Source organism: Aythya ferina (genome assembly GCF_964211825.1).
Source record: "Aythya ferina genome assembly, chromosome: 14".
Classification (NCBI taxonomy): Eukaryota; Metazoa; Chordata; class Aves; order Anseriformes; family Anatidae; genus Aythya; species Aythya ferina.
The window spans coordinates 8933344-8945613 of NC_140312.1; the positions used below are offsets into that span (position 1 = coordinate 8933344).

At 68.8% G+C, this 12270-nt stretch overlaps 2 protein-coding genes across 2 annotated transcripts; one reads left to right on the forward strand and one right to left on the reverse strand.

Annotated features, from left to right (window-relative positions):
- Positions 1-468: 468 nt before the first annotated feature.
- On the reverse strand, positions 469-4137 carry SNCB (synuclein beta). Its single transcript, XM_084536103.1, has 6 exons — positions 4013-4137; positions 3704-3831; positions 2815-2853; positions 2398-2516; positions 1381-1470; positions 469-1235 (listed from the first exon to the last, which is right to left on the reverse strand). Exons 2-6 carry the CDS (start codon positions 3822-3824, stop codon positions 1203-1205), a joined length of 402 nt encoding a protein of 133 aa, XP_084392229.1. The 5' UTR covers positions 3825-3831; positions 4013-4137; the 3' UTR covers positions 469-1202.
- Positions 4138-4992: 855 nt separating this feature from the next.
- On the forward strand, positions 4993-6423 carry EIF4E1B (eukaryotic translation initiation factor 4E family member 1B). Its single transcript, XM_084536104.1, has 7 exons — positions 4993-5026; positions 5183-5271; positions 5371-5466; positions 5560-5623; positions 5745-5858; positions 5962-6101; positions 6255-6423. The coding sequence occupies exons 1-7, from the start codon at positions 5009-5011 to the stop codon at positions 6367-6369; spliced, it is 636 nt and encodes a 211-aa protein (XP_084392230.1). The 5' UTR covers positions 4993-5008; the 3' UTR covers positions 6370-6423.
- Positions 6424-12270: the final 5847 nt, after the last annotated feature.

The following is a 12270-nucleotide window of genomic DNA, read 5'->3' on the forward strand; positions in this document are numbered from 1 at the left end:
GCGTGTCCAGGAGGCACCTTACTGCACGTCCTGCTGCTCTGGGGAGGCGTGAGCCTGCAGGGAGCCTGCGCCCAGCACCTGAACCCCCTTTGCACGCACAGCCTGTGCCTGCTGGCAGAGCCAGGGGCCAGAACTGGAAGGGAACCAGTGCTCGAGGCCAGGACCACATCCATCCTCCTCCTGGCTTAGGGTCCTCAGCCCCAAAGGTCCCCTCCATTCGCCAAGCACTGCAGCCAGCAGCAGGACGGGTGGCACGGGGATGCTGCGAGCACCCCAGGCTCAGCCAGAGCGTGCTGCCCACTGCTGGAGCAGCAGCAAGCACACAGGGAAGAGTTTTGTCTTCACGAGGACCTGCTCCCACAGCCTGCCCCAGCCCCTCAAATCTTCTCCCTCAAACCCGCCAGCCCTGCCACCAAAGGGTGGGGGCAGCCACTCTCCCCAGGGACCCCACAACCAGGACCAGGGGGCTACAGACAAGAGTTGGCTTTATTCACGGACACGGGGGCAGCTGTGTCACTGGCAGCTGCCCCCGTATTGCACATCCAGCGACGGGGGCGAGGGGATATCCATGCCACGTCACAACACAGCGTCGGCACTACGGGACCTCGGGGGGAGAGGGAGGGGGGGCGCGGGCACCGTCACCACCCAGCAGGCTGGGGAGCGGGCTGGGGCGCCCAGGGCTCACAAAGGCAAAAGACCCGTCCACCCATAGATAGAGAGATATATATAAATAAAAAAAAATAGTTCCACGACGACCAGAGCAGAACCACGGGGACACGCGTGCAAGCGGAATGTACAGCAGCCCGCGAGCAGGTCAACATGCTTTGTACAGACACGGACACGCCGGGAGCAGCCGGGTTTATGGCGCTGGGAGGGACACAGGGCGATAAACCCGGGCTCGGCGGGCACACACGCACGCACACACGCACACACACCGGCCCCTGCGGGCAGCGCCCACGGCTCGGGCACGCGCCGGGGCTCTGGGGCTTAGACACAGCGGGTTTCTCACTGCTAGACACGGTACGGAGACACGGACACGGTCCCTTGGAACGGAACTGGAGGAAGAACTTGTGAGCGAACGGGGCAGGGGCACCCCTGCTCCTCCCCGGCACGTGGGCACCGGCCGGGGCTGGCTGGGGAGGAGCAGGGGGCTACCGGCGGTTCGTTGTGCTGCTGGTGGAAGAGGCAAGGACGGGGGTCCATTATGCCTCTGGCTCGTACTCCTGGTATTCCTCCTGCGGGGTGGGCGAAGAAAAAGCCTGTGAGAGAGTTTCCCTGGGGCACGGAGCCCCCGTGCCCCCCAGCCCCACGCCAGCCCGCCCTCAAGGCTGCAGGGCTGAGCGCAGCCACGCCACCCGCAGTGCCACCCCGGCCCCTCACCTGCGGGGGCTCCTCGTAGTTCTCCCCCTCTGGCTCCAGCAGCGGCTCGACCAGCGGCTCCTCCACAGCCTCCTGGGCCACCTCCTCTGGCTGGGGGCGAAGCGGGGTGGTCAGTCCCACACAAACAGCCCCCCGCGTGTCACCCACGCACCCTCCCTGCTCCTGCCGGACTTGGGGGGACCTGGCGGAGACCAGCCATGCACCCGTGATGCTGGGAGCTCCGGCTGGGGGTACCAGGGGAGTGGGATCAAGACAGGCTGGTGTGGTATGGGGCAGGGTGTGGGGGGCTGGCAGGGCACCCTGCGCTCACAGCATTGCGCCTAGCCGGGAGGTGACAGGCAAAGGGGCTGTGGGAGCAGCGCCTGGGTGCGTGTGCCTGCAGTGCTCCCAGCCTCATCCCCGGGTGGGTGACATGTGCTGGCACCATGTGGCCCCCTCAGGCTCTGGTAGGGCTGCGGGAGCATCCTGCATCCCCAGCAGGGCAGGGTGGTGCCGGGAACCCCTCCCCGGCGCTGGCAAGAAGCGAGGAGGGCGGCCGATCCCCCCCCCCCCGCGCAGCGGCGGTGCCTGCTGTGGCCTCATTTCTTCAGCTGATGCTATTTCGGGCTAAGCTGGAAGCGAGCGGCTCATCGGGGCGGCGAGATGCGAAAAAAAAAAACCCACCCCGCCGCCCCTCCCGGCCCCGCGCTCCCGCAGCTGTCAGCTCACCTCGCCGCGCGCCCCAGCGCTGCGCAACGCCGGCCCCGCGCCGCCATGCGGGACCCCACGCACGCACACGTCCCCGGCGCACGCAGCCACCACGCTGGGGACGCTGGGGACGGTGGCATCTGTGTGTGTATGTGTCCCCCTCCCGACCACCCCCGGGTGTGCTCAGCTGCGGACCCTCCGGCGAGGCGCTGGGGGTGTCACCGCATCCATCCTGCGGGGCTGGGGATGGCCCTGGGGGGCTCCCCGCTGTGCCGGGGGCCGTGGCGGCCCCGCTGCGGGCAGAGCGGTGCCGGAGGGCGCAGGGCTCACCTTGAGGTCTGCAGGGAACTCCTCCTTCTTCACCAGCCCGGTGGCCGCCGCGATGTTGCCGGCACCCGAGAAGGCGGCTTCGCCCAGCTGGGACGCCTGCTCCTTCGCCTTCTCAGCCACTGCAAGAGCCGGGGGGAGCGCGTCAGTGCCCCCCCTCCCGGCACAGGGGGGGCGCAGGGAGGCGCTGGGCAGGATCAGGCCCTCCCCGCCTGCGTGCCCGGGCGCTGGGGAGGGGAGGGGGCCGGGACGGCGCTCTGCAGCTGGGCACGGAGCGCGAGCAGCGCCGCAAATCCTTTGTTGCGGGCCCTGTTATATAAGAGGCTTTAGCCGGGTGACATCAGCCCCCTCAATTAGCCCCTGATCTCGTTAGCCGGGGCCTGCGCTCCTGGGGACAGAGGGGAGCCAGAGGGGCCGTACCTGAGGTGACGCCTTGCACCACGCCTTGGGTTTTGCTCCCTGGGGGTAGAAACAGAGAGAGATGGGGTTAGAGAGCCCCACGCACCGCACCGTGCCCAGGGCCCCGGTGGTGCTCCGTGAGCCAGGGCCGCATCCTGCCCGCACCCCAGTGGGACAGCCGGGGGCTGAGCACCCCCCCGGCACCCTACGAGGCTGCTCCGGTCCCTGCGGGAGACCCGGGTTGGGGCAGCACAGGACCAGCACCACTGGGCAGCATCAAGGCTGTGCCGCTGCACGAGGCATCCCCACGGGAGCCGGGGTCGGTGCCCGGAGCTGAGGCCAGCACCGTGCGGGCACCTCCTGCAGGACGGGGCCTCGGGGTGCTCCAGAGCTCGGGACCCCCCCCGGGGCACACACCCTGGGCAGGATGAGCCCCCGCTGCCCCGCCAGGACCCGGCACGGCTCAGCACCACTCCAGCCCCTCACCACGCAGCGCTGCTGGCGGGACAGAGCAGGACGGAGCAGCTGGCACTGCCCCGGGGCCTGAGCAGCCCAGAGGGGGACAGCCCCCAGCAGGGGAGTCCCCAAACCCCCCCGACAGCAGCACCAGGGGCAGGGCGCGCCCACCAGCACCCCTTTTGCCCCGGAGCATCCCCGGCACGGCCCCTGCGGGTCGCAGCGCTGGGGAGGGGGGGGGGCGCAGGGGGCGCAGCCGCGGGGGTCCCATCCCCTGCACCCCGCAACCCCCCGGGGCTGGGGCAGGGGCTGCGGGGGACACCGGGGGGGACACCCGGGGACAAGCGGGGACAGCAGGGGGATGGGCGGGAGGCTGCAAGGGCAAACGCAGGAGGATGCAAGGGCAGGCGCGCGGGGAGAGGGGGGGGGGCGAGGAAGGGGGGCAGGCCCTTACCCACATAGAGGACCCCCTCCTTGGTCTTCTCGGCCGCCTCGGCCACCCCCTGCTTGGTCTTCTCGGCGGCGGCGACCACCCCCTCCTTGGCCTTGGACAAGCCCTTCATGAACACCTCCATGGCGGCTCTGCGGGGAGAGCCCGCACGGCTTCACCCCGGCCCCGCGCCCTCCCCGCCGCATCCCCGCGCCCTCCGGGCCCGGCCCGGCTCCGCCCCGGCCCCGCCGTCCCCCCCCGACCCATCCCCGGGGGGCTCCGCCGCTTCCCCCCCCCCCCCCCTCGCCCCGGGGCTCCGCCGCGGTGCCCGACCTGGATCGGTGGCGGCGGGGACGGGAGGGGCGCGCAGCGAGCCGGGCCGAGCCGGGCCGGGCTGCGGCGGGGCGGGCTCAGTGCGGCTGTGCCGGGGCCGCGCCGCGATGAGATGCGAGGGGGGGACCGCGCCGAGCCGTGCCGAGCCGGGCCGGGAGCGGGCAGAGCCGTGCCGAGCCGGGAAGAGCCGTGCTGAACCGTGCCGAGCTGTGCACAGCCGTGCTGAGTCCGAGTAAAGCCGTGCCGAGCCGTGCCGAGCCGTGTCAAACCGTGCCGAGCCGTGCCGAGCCGTGCCCAGCCCGGGCAGAGCCGTGCCCGGCCGCCCCCCAGCCGGAGCAGGTCCCCCCGGCACGGCTCGGCTCGGCTCGGCACCCCGTGGCTCTGCACTGTCCCGGTTCACCGCAGGGGAGCTGCGCCCCGGGGGTGCTGCCCCGCACAGGCTCGGCACCCCCCGACTGTCCCGTTACACCGCACCCTCACCCCGTCCCCTGGCTTCCTGAGCTCATCCCATGCTGTGCCCATAGCACCCCGTCCCAGTCCCACCCCATCCCTGTCCCCATCCCACCCCGTCCCCATCCCATCTCCTCCCGATCCCATCCCCTCCCCACCACAACCTGTCCCCATCCCATCCTCTCCACATCCCACCCAGTCCCTACACCACCTCAGTCCCCCATCCACTCCTCATCCCACTCCTTCCTCATCACATTCTGCTTCTACTCTGTCCCACCCCATCCCCATCCCATCCCACCCCACCCCATCCCATCCTTCCCATCCCATCCCATCCTATCCCATCCTTCCCTTCCCATCCCATTTCCACCCAGCCCCATCCCACCTCTCCCCCTGCCCCAAACCCCCACCTCCTCCTCCCCCAGCCCCTGCCTTGCCCCCTCCCGTGCCCCCCACCCCTCCCCAGCTGCAGTGGGGCACCCGCCTCGTCCTGCCCAGCTGTGAGCCCTTAAAAACCCTGGGGGCAGCTATGGGGCTGTGCTGGCCACCATGGCTTCAGGGGAGCAGGTGAGTCCTCTCCTGGCCCTGCTCAGCCCCTAGCGGGGCTGGGACCAGCAGCAGGGCCTGGGCAGCCCTGCTGTCCCCTTGGGGCTGTGGGGTGGGGGCCCTGTGCCCCCTATTGGGGTGGCTGTGGGGCTCCTGGGGCTGTCCCTGCTTCCCCAGAGGAGGCAAGAGGAGCGGCGGCGGCGGAGGGCTCAGCAGCAGGAGCTGCTCCTGGCAGAGAGCCTGGGCAAGCACCCCCTGCAGAACAGGTACGGGTAAGGGGGGCTGGCCGTGGGGAGCCTCCCCCAGCACCAGGAGGGGGGTTTGGGGGGGCTCCAGCCTGGTTGATGCCCATTTTCCCCCCCCAGGTGGGCGCTGTGGTTCTTCAAGAACGACAAGAGCAAGATGTGGCAGGCCAACCTGCGCCTGGTCACCAAGTTCAGCACGGTGGAGGACTTCTGGGCGTGAGTGCCTGCCGGGCAGGGGGGTGATGAGACCCCCGGGGGGGTCTCAGGGCACTGCTCCTCACTGCCTCTTGTCTCCCCCCACTGCTGCAGCCTCTACAGCCACATCCAGCTGGCCAGCAAGCTCACCTCGGGCTGCGACTACTCCCTCTTCAAGGTGCGACACCCCCGTGCCAAGGCACCCTGGGGTTGGGGGCTGCTGGGGGGAGGGAAACGGACCCCGAGCTGGTTGTGTCCATGTGCTGGCGCTGCCTGAGCATCCCCCTGCCCGTCCCCAGGATGGCATCGAGCCCATGTGGGAGGACAGCCAGAACAAGCGCGGCGGGCGCTGGCTCATCACCCTGGCCAAGCAGCAGAGGCACACGGAGCTGGACCGCTTCTGGCTGGAGACGGTGAGCGCGGCCCCGTGCCCACATGTGGGGTCAGGGGGTGGTGGTGGTGTCACCCCCGACGTGGCTCCGAGCCCCGGCAGGACCATCTCAGCCTCCCCTGCAGCTCCTGTGCCTCATCGGGGAGATGTTCGGCGAGTACAGCGACGAGGTGTGCGGGGCCGTCATCAACATCCGCGCCAAGGGGGACAAGATCGCCATCTGGACCCGCGAGGCGGAGAACCAGGAGGGGGTCACCCACATCGGGTAACGCAGCGGGGAGCGGGGTCCTGGTGGCTCCTGGCCCCGTAGCCACGGGGGTGGCACCCCGAGCTCCTCCTGGGGCAGGGGGTGGTGATTTGGGTGTCCCGTCCTGTCCGGCGATGCTGCCCCGACCCCGCAGCCCCCTCTGTCCCGCAGGCGCGTGTACAAGGAGCACCTGGGGCTGTCGCAGAAGGTGACCATCGGCTACCAGGCCCACGCGGACACGGCCACCAAGAGCGGCTCCCTGACCAAGAACAAGTTCGTGGTGTGACCGCGGGGGGAGCGGGACCCCCGGCCCGACCCCGCAATGAATGGCTGCAGCTCAGCCGGCTCCCTGTGTGTGTGCTGGGCGTGAGGGGCTGGAGGGGGGCTTTTTTTTTTGGGGTGGGGGTCTCCTGAGATGGGGAAGGCGCACGGCTTCATCCTGCGCCCCCCTTGCTTGGGTGAGCGGGGCTGGGAGCACAGAGCGCTGGTGGGATTTGGGGTGCTGAGTGCCCGGGAGCGGGAGGGATCATCCCAAAGGGGGGGCTATGGGGACTGAGGAGGGGACCTGGGGGGGTCGGGGGGGCGCAGCCCTGCTCCTGCTCCTCCTGCTGCTGCACTGCCGGCCGCTGGCCACGCGGTGGTGCCGCTCGCCCAACCTTGGCCAGCTCCGGCACACGGGGGCCAGCAGCACGCCCTGCCTGGGGGGGGGTCAGCACTGCCTGGGGGGGGGGTCGTGCCCTGCCTGGGACCCCCCAGTACGCACCGCCAGGTGCCCTACTCTGTGTGTCTCCCCCCCTCCTCGCCCAGCAGTGGCAGCATGAATTGGGGCTGGGGGCTGCTGCCCGGCACAGCCACCCCCTGCAGCCCCCCCACCTCGCTATGGGGCTGAGCCCCAGCACCCCCTGCCCAGGGTGTGCCAGGACCCCCCCCCGTGTCCCCCAGCCTCCTGCGGGCTGTGCTGGGCTCCTGTCCCCATCCCCTCAGCCCTATGCTGGGGGCAGCGGGGGGGCTCTGCCCTTGGGGTGCCCCCCGTCACACCGTGCTGGTGGCCTTGGCTGGGTGCTGGCAGGGGCTGCTTTATGGCCCCCTGCACGCAGCCGTGGGGCTCGGTTTGGTCAGGGAAGTCAGGGAGCTGTTTGTCTCTGGTTTTGGGGTCTCCTGCCAGCCCCAAGGCTGGAGGTGCCCACCCAGAGCCCCCCTTTTGGGGACACGATGGGCTCTGTCCTCAGCTCCTGCCCACCGGGTGCCTGCCTGCGGGGGCACAGAAGGCACATTAGGGTGGGGGGCACTCAGGACCCCCCCCCACGTTAGCACTGCCGTGGCCAGGGACCGCCTGGAGAGCGCGGCGGTGCCAGGGCTGTCCCCAGCCAGGGTCACGCCGGGCAGCTGGCCCGTATGGCAGCCAAGCTGGCAGCCCTGTCAATAATCATAATTAAAAATTAATACTGATCAAAAGGGAGAGGCAGATGGCAGCAGACAGGCAGCAAGGCTGTGTTGGGGGGGGACGGGGACGTTGCTGAAGCTGGGGGGGCAGCAAGGACGGGGGGATCTGTGGTGGGCAGTGGGGCAGGAGCTGCGGGGTCAGGGTGCAGTGGGGTCCAACAGGGCTGGGGACAGAGGGTTTGGGACCCACAGCGAGTGGGGCCAGAGGAGCTGTGGGGCGCAGCAGGGATGGGGACTGCAGCACGGTGCTGGGCAGGGGGCAGGTGCCCGCGTCCCCCTCTCTGGGCACGCAGCGTGGCTTGGTGATGCCGGGGTCACCTTGCCAGCAGCTGGCACGCAGCCGGGGCCGGGCGCTGGGCGAGCCGCCAGCCCTCCTCACCCTGCGCCACCGCGCCGGCAGCAAGGACAAACCCAGCACACGGCCACCCGGGCACCCACCCTGCTGCCTCTGTCGGCACGGGCGCTGCAGGGTTAAAATCCCCCAAAAGCAAGCGGGGAAGGAGCTGCTGGCTGTGTGGGCTGGGGAGGAACAGCGGCGCTGGCTCACCGTGGGAGTGGGCAGGCAGCGCGGCTGCAGCACTGGGGCTGTGCCACGCCACGGCCATGGGGGACCCCTGCCCACCCCAAGGGACCACGGGGCCACCCTGGGCTCCTCCAGGAGGGAGGTGTGGGTGTGGGCATGTGGGGGGGCTCAGGGTGCTGCCAGAAGCCCCCGAGCACCTCCAGGGGGCTGTGTCCCATGGGTGCCCATTGCCCCCCCGTGCCCATCCTGGTGTGGGCACCGGCTGAGCTCGCCCTGCCTCCAGGAGCATCGCGGCACGCGGTGGGGGTCCCCGCGACGAGGGGCAGCACGGCACCGTTCCCATGACAACCTCCCCAGAGACAGCACTCGGTGCGGGAGGAGAGGGGGGAGAGGGGCCCACGGACCCCCCCCTTGCTCACAATCCCACATGGGTGGGGGGCTGCAGCCCCGTGTGGTGTTCCTGGGCACGGCCCCATCCTGCAGCACGGGGCGGGTGGGCACGGCGGTGCTGGGGCTGCTCCCCTCCAGCAGAGGGATTTGCCAGCGGGGTCCCAAAGCAGGGTTTGCTCAGTGGGGTTTGCATGGTGGGAAGGGGTTAAGTGCCTGCAGGGCTGTCCCCTGGTGCCAGAGGCAGAGGCAGGGCAGAGGGGGACAGCAAATCCTGCCCTGCGCTGCAGGGATCCTGTACCTGAGCAGGGTCCCTCGCTGTCACTTCTCATCTGCGTGACGGTGGCAGCCACGCTCCTGCAACACGGCTGAGCACTCTCCTTCCCCGCGGGGACGGGCTGGCACTTCCCCGCTTGGCAGAGGCAGGCGGGGGGAGCGGGCGGGTGGGATGGGGACAGGGACAGGGACAGGAGCCTCGTGCCCGGGGGCTTTCAGCCATGGCCATGCCGTGGCACTCCGGCTGGCTGCAGGCGGTGCCACCCTGCCCTGCACCAGGCCACCAGGGCATTGGGTTTGGCTCCCCTGTGCCCATGCAGTGACCTCGGCGCATCGCAGCGAGCATCCTGAGCATCCCACGTCTCCCCTTGACGTAAATGCCTCCGAGCAGCCTGGAGGCAGGGGGGTTCCATTAGCACCACCGCGTCCCCGCTGCACGGCACCGGCCGCTCTCCCCAGGGTGGTGGCGGTGGCACCGCCTGTCCCCATCCTTTCCCGGCTGGCTCCGTGCCCCGCTGTGCCCCCCGATGTCCCCTCGCACGGGGCTGCTGCTGCTGCAGCCCGCGCCCCCTGCCCTGCTGGGAGGGTTGGGGTTTCCCAGGCGGTCGATGCGCCCATCGATCCCCCAGCGGCTCCGGCTGCTCTCCCACCGCCCTGCTAATTAATTGGCTGCTGCTGCCGTGGGAGCGCCAGGCACCCGGGGTGGCTGCACCCAGCCCCGCCTGCGTGCTCACATCCCCATGGGACCGGCACCAAACTCGGACCCGCAGCTGACCCCATAGGGCTGGCAGGCACTTGGCTGCACCTGGGGGCCTGGGGCAAGCAGAAGCCACGTCTGTAGGCAAGGACCAGGGCTGGGGCAGGGGCTGGGGGGGCACTTTGGGGTGTAGAACCCTACAGGGGGATGTGGGGAGGTGCAGGGGGGGCACAGCCCCTTCCCACACTCCTGGACACCCTCGCGGCTGTGCCCGCCCCAGGCTGTGCCAGCTCCCAGCCACGCTCGGGGACGCTGCTTTTGTGCCGGGCTGTAATGAGATTTCTGCTTGGCTGCCTGGATAGAAAATCCGAGATGGGGGATGCAGAAAGCCTCTGCCAGCCCTGGCAGCCTCCCGCTCCTGCCCACCGAGCACGGAGGTGCCCCCAGCCCCACACACGGGACCCACAGCCGTGCCGGGGGCATCGGCACCCGCTCCAGCTGGGGCACCCACTGCGGTGGCTGTCACAGGGTGCCCAAGGCAGTGGCTTTGCTGCCCTCTCCCCCCTGCTCCCCTCATCCCCATCGCCCCCATCCCAGTCCTACAGCAGGGTCCCTGGGTGCTGGCCAGGGATGTCCCAGCGCGATGGCACCGCATCCCCGGGACCCTTCAGGGCCAGGAAGGGCTCAAGGGGCAGCACCAGGGCCATGCCCCAGGCTGGTGTCAGAGCCCGCTGCCCTCCAGCACAACAAATCTGCCTCCCTAAAAGCACCGAGCGCTGCTGCAGGCGCTGGAGGCTGCGTGGGGAGGGCTGGGCCGGGGTTTGCTGTGTCTTAATAGAGCCCTTCCCACCCCCAGCATTAGATGCAGTTAATCTACTCCTGCAAATGGCTAATTTTGAAAATCCTCTTATCAGAATTAGGTCCTCAACATCCATATTTATTTACTTTTCATTTTCATAATCTTTCTCTTCCTTGTGTGGCTGCGTTCGCACCCAGGCTCCTGGCTTTGCTTCCGAGCATCCTCCCCGTGCAGGATGAGGCCTGGGACATCCCGTGCCGTGCCCTGCCACGTGTCCCAGCCCCACATGCCACACGTTTCTCACACCATGGCTCTGCCATCGGGGCCAGCAGCACCAGTCCCTGCCCATCCTGGCCCCCAGCACCCGTGCAGCCCGGGCACAGCCCGTGCCAGTGCCGTGGCCACATCCTGCTCGCCAGAGCCACACATTATGCACTGTTTATTCGTCAGCACTTCTCCCTTTGTAACTCAATTAGTCAGGCAGCAGTTTTGCTAATACAATGGTGTTTAATATTCTACTTCCTTAAATACCACAAATGGATGGGGAGGAAGCACGAGGACGATCCATTATACATGAGCTCAAATACACATTTCAATATTTGATGGGAGTTTGGAGAACCCTGGTGCTGGCCTTGCCCGCGGACACCGGGGCTGGCTGGGAGGGCACGGACAGGGGCTCTGCCCAGCACGTGGCACATAGTGAGGGGCAGTGATGTGATGTCCCCAGCGAGGTGGCAGCGATGGCTGGTGGCAGCCGCAGCCCGCCGAGCCCCTTGGGGACACCCCGTGCTGTGCCACCAGCACCCGGGGTGACACTGCCTCTGCCCCAGCCCCGCCGCTTTCGGGCACAAGCCCTGGCACGAAGTCTGCAGCACGCAGCTTAGCCACGACCGCGGCGTGCTGGAGAAGAGAATTAATTTTTAATTCCATCTTAATTACTCCGAGTAATAATCCATTTACAGCACCCAGCGGGGCCAGCGTCGCCAGCATCCCCCCGGGGTGCAGCGGTGGTGGGACAAGTGGCTGTCCAGCCGCCCAGCGGGGTGGCACTGGGTGCTGAGCACCCTGCGGTGGGGGCATGGGGATAGCCAGGGGACACGGCACAGCCTGGATGTCCCCACTGGCATGGGCCAGGCTGGCCCAGCCCCGGCAGCAGCGGAGCAGGATCCAGCTCATCCACCCCCTTGGCTCCTTCCTCAGCAAGAGGGAGAGCGAGCAGAATTGAAAGTGATCTCCCCAATCTGTATTAATTAGCGTCTATTAACTCGTCAGCGCGCCCAGCCGCTTCCCCAGTGACAGCCCTGCCACGCCAGGCCGTGGTACAGGAGGGACATCGAGGGTGACAAGAGACGTGGCCGGCGAAGCCCAGCGCCAGCGTGGCACCCAGGAGGCACCGCGCATCACGGGAGCAGCACACGGCATGGGAACAGGGCAGAGCCCGACCCCAATGTCCCTCCCCAGTGCCACGCTGGGGGTCCCAGAGCCCGGGCTGGGGGTCCCCACGCTGCGAGGTGAACTGGTGCCGGTTCCCATGGCAGCCCCCCGGGAGCTCACGTGTGGCGCGGTGACTTCAGCAGGAGCAGATGGAGCGGCGAGGAGTAAAAACATCCTGTTTCCATGCGAATGCCATTAGTAATAATGAGCCAGCCTGAGGGAGGGTGTTTACGCCTTGCCGGGGCTCCTGCCCATGCAAGGGAGGCTGGGGGGGGCCCTCTGCCAGACCCACCGGTCCCCGTGCGGGATGTGCCGGGGTTTGGGGTCACACAGCACAGGATGGTGAGCAGGGAGCAGGCACCCATGGGTGCCACCCCACGAGCTCCATCCCTATCCATGCAGGCAGCTGGCACGTGGCTGTATTGGTGTGGGGCTCCCCAGCAGCGGGAGCAGCCTGATTGTGGGAGATTTAATGAGATCCCCATCTCCCCAGCCTGCCCCTCGCCGCGCTGTGCTGGCTGGGGCTCTGCCCTGCGTTGCTGGCCCTGCGCTGGGGCAGGTGGAGGCTGCGGTGCGGGCTGGAGATCCGCGCTGGCTTCACACCTGCCTCAGCTCTTGAAGGCAGCGG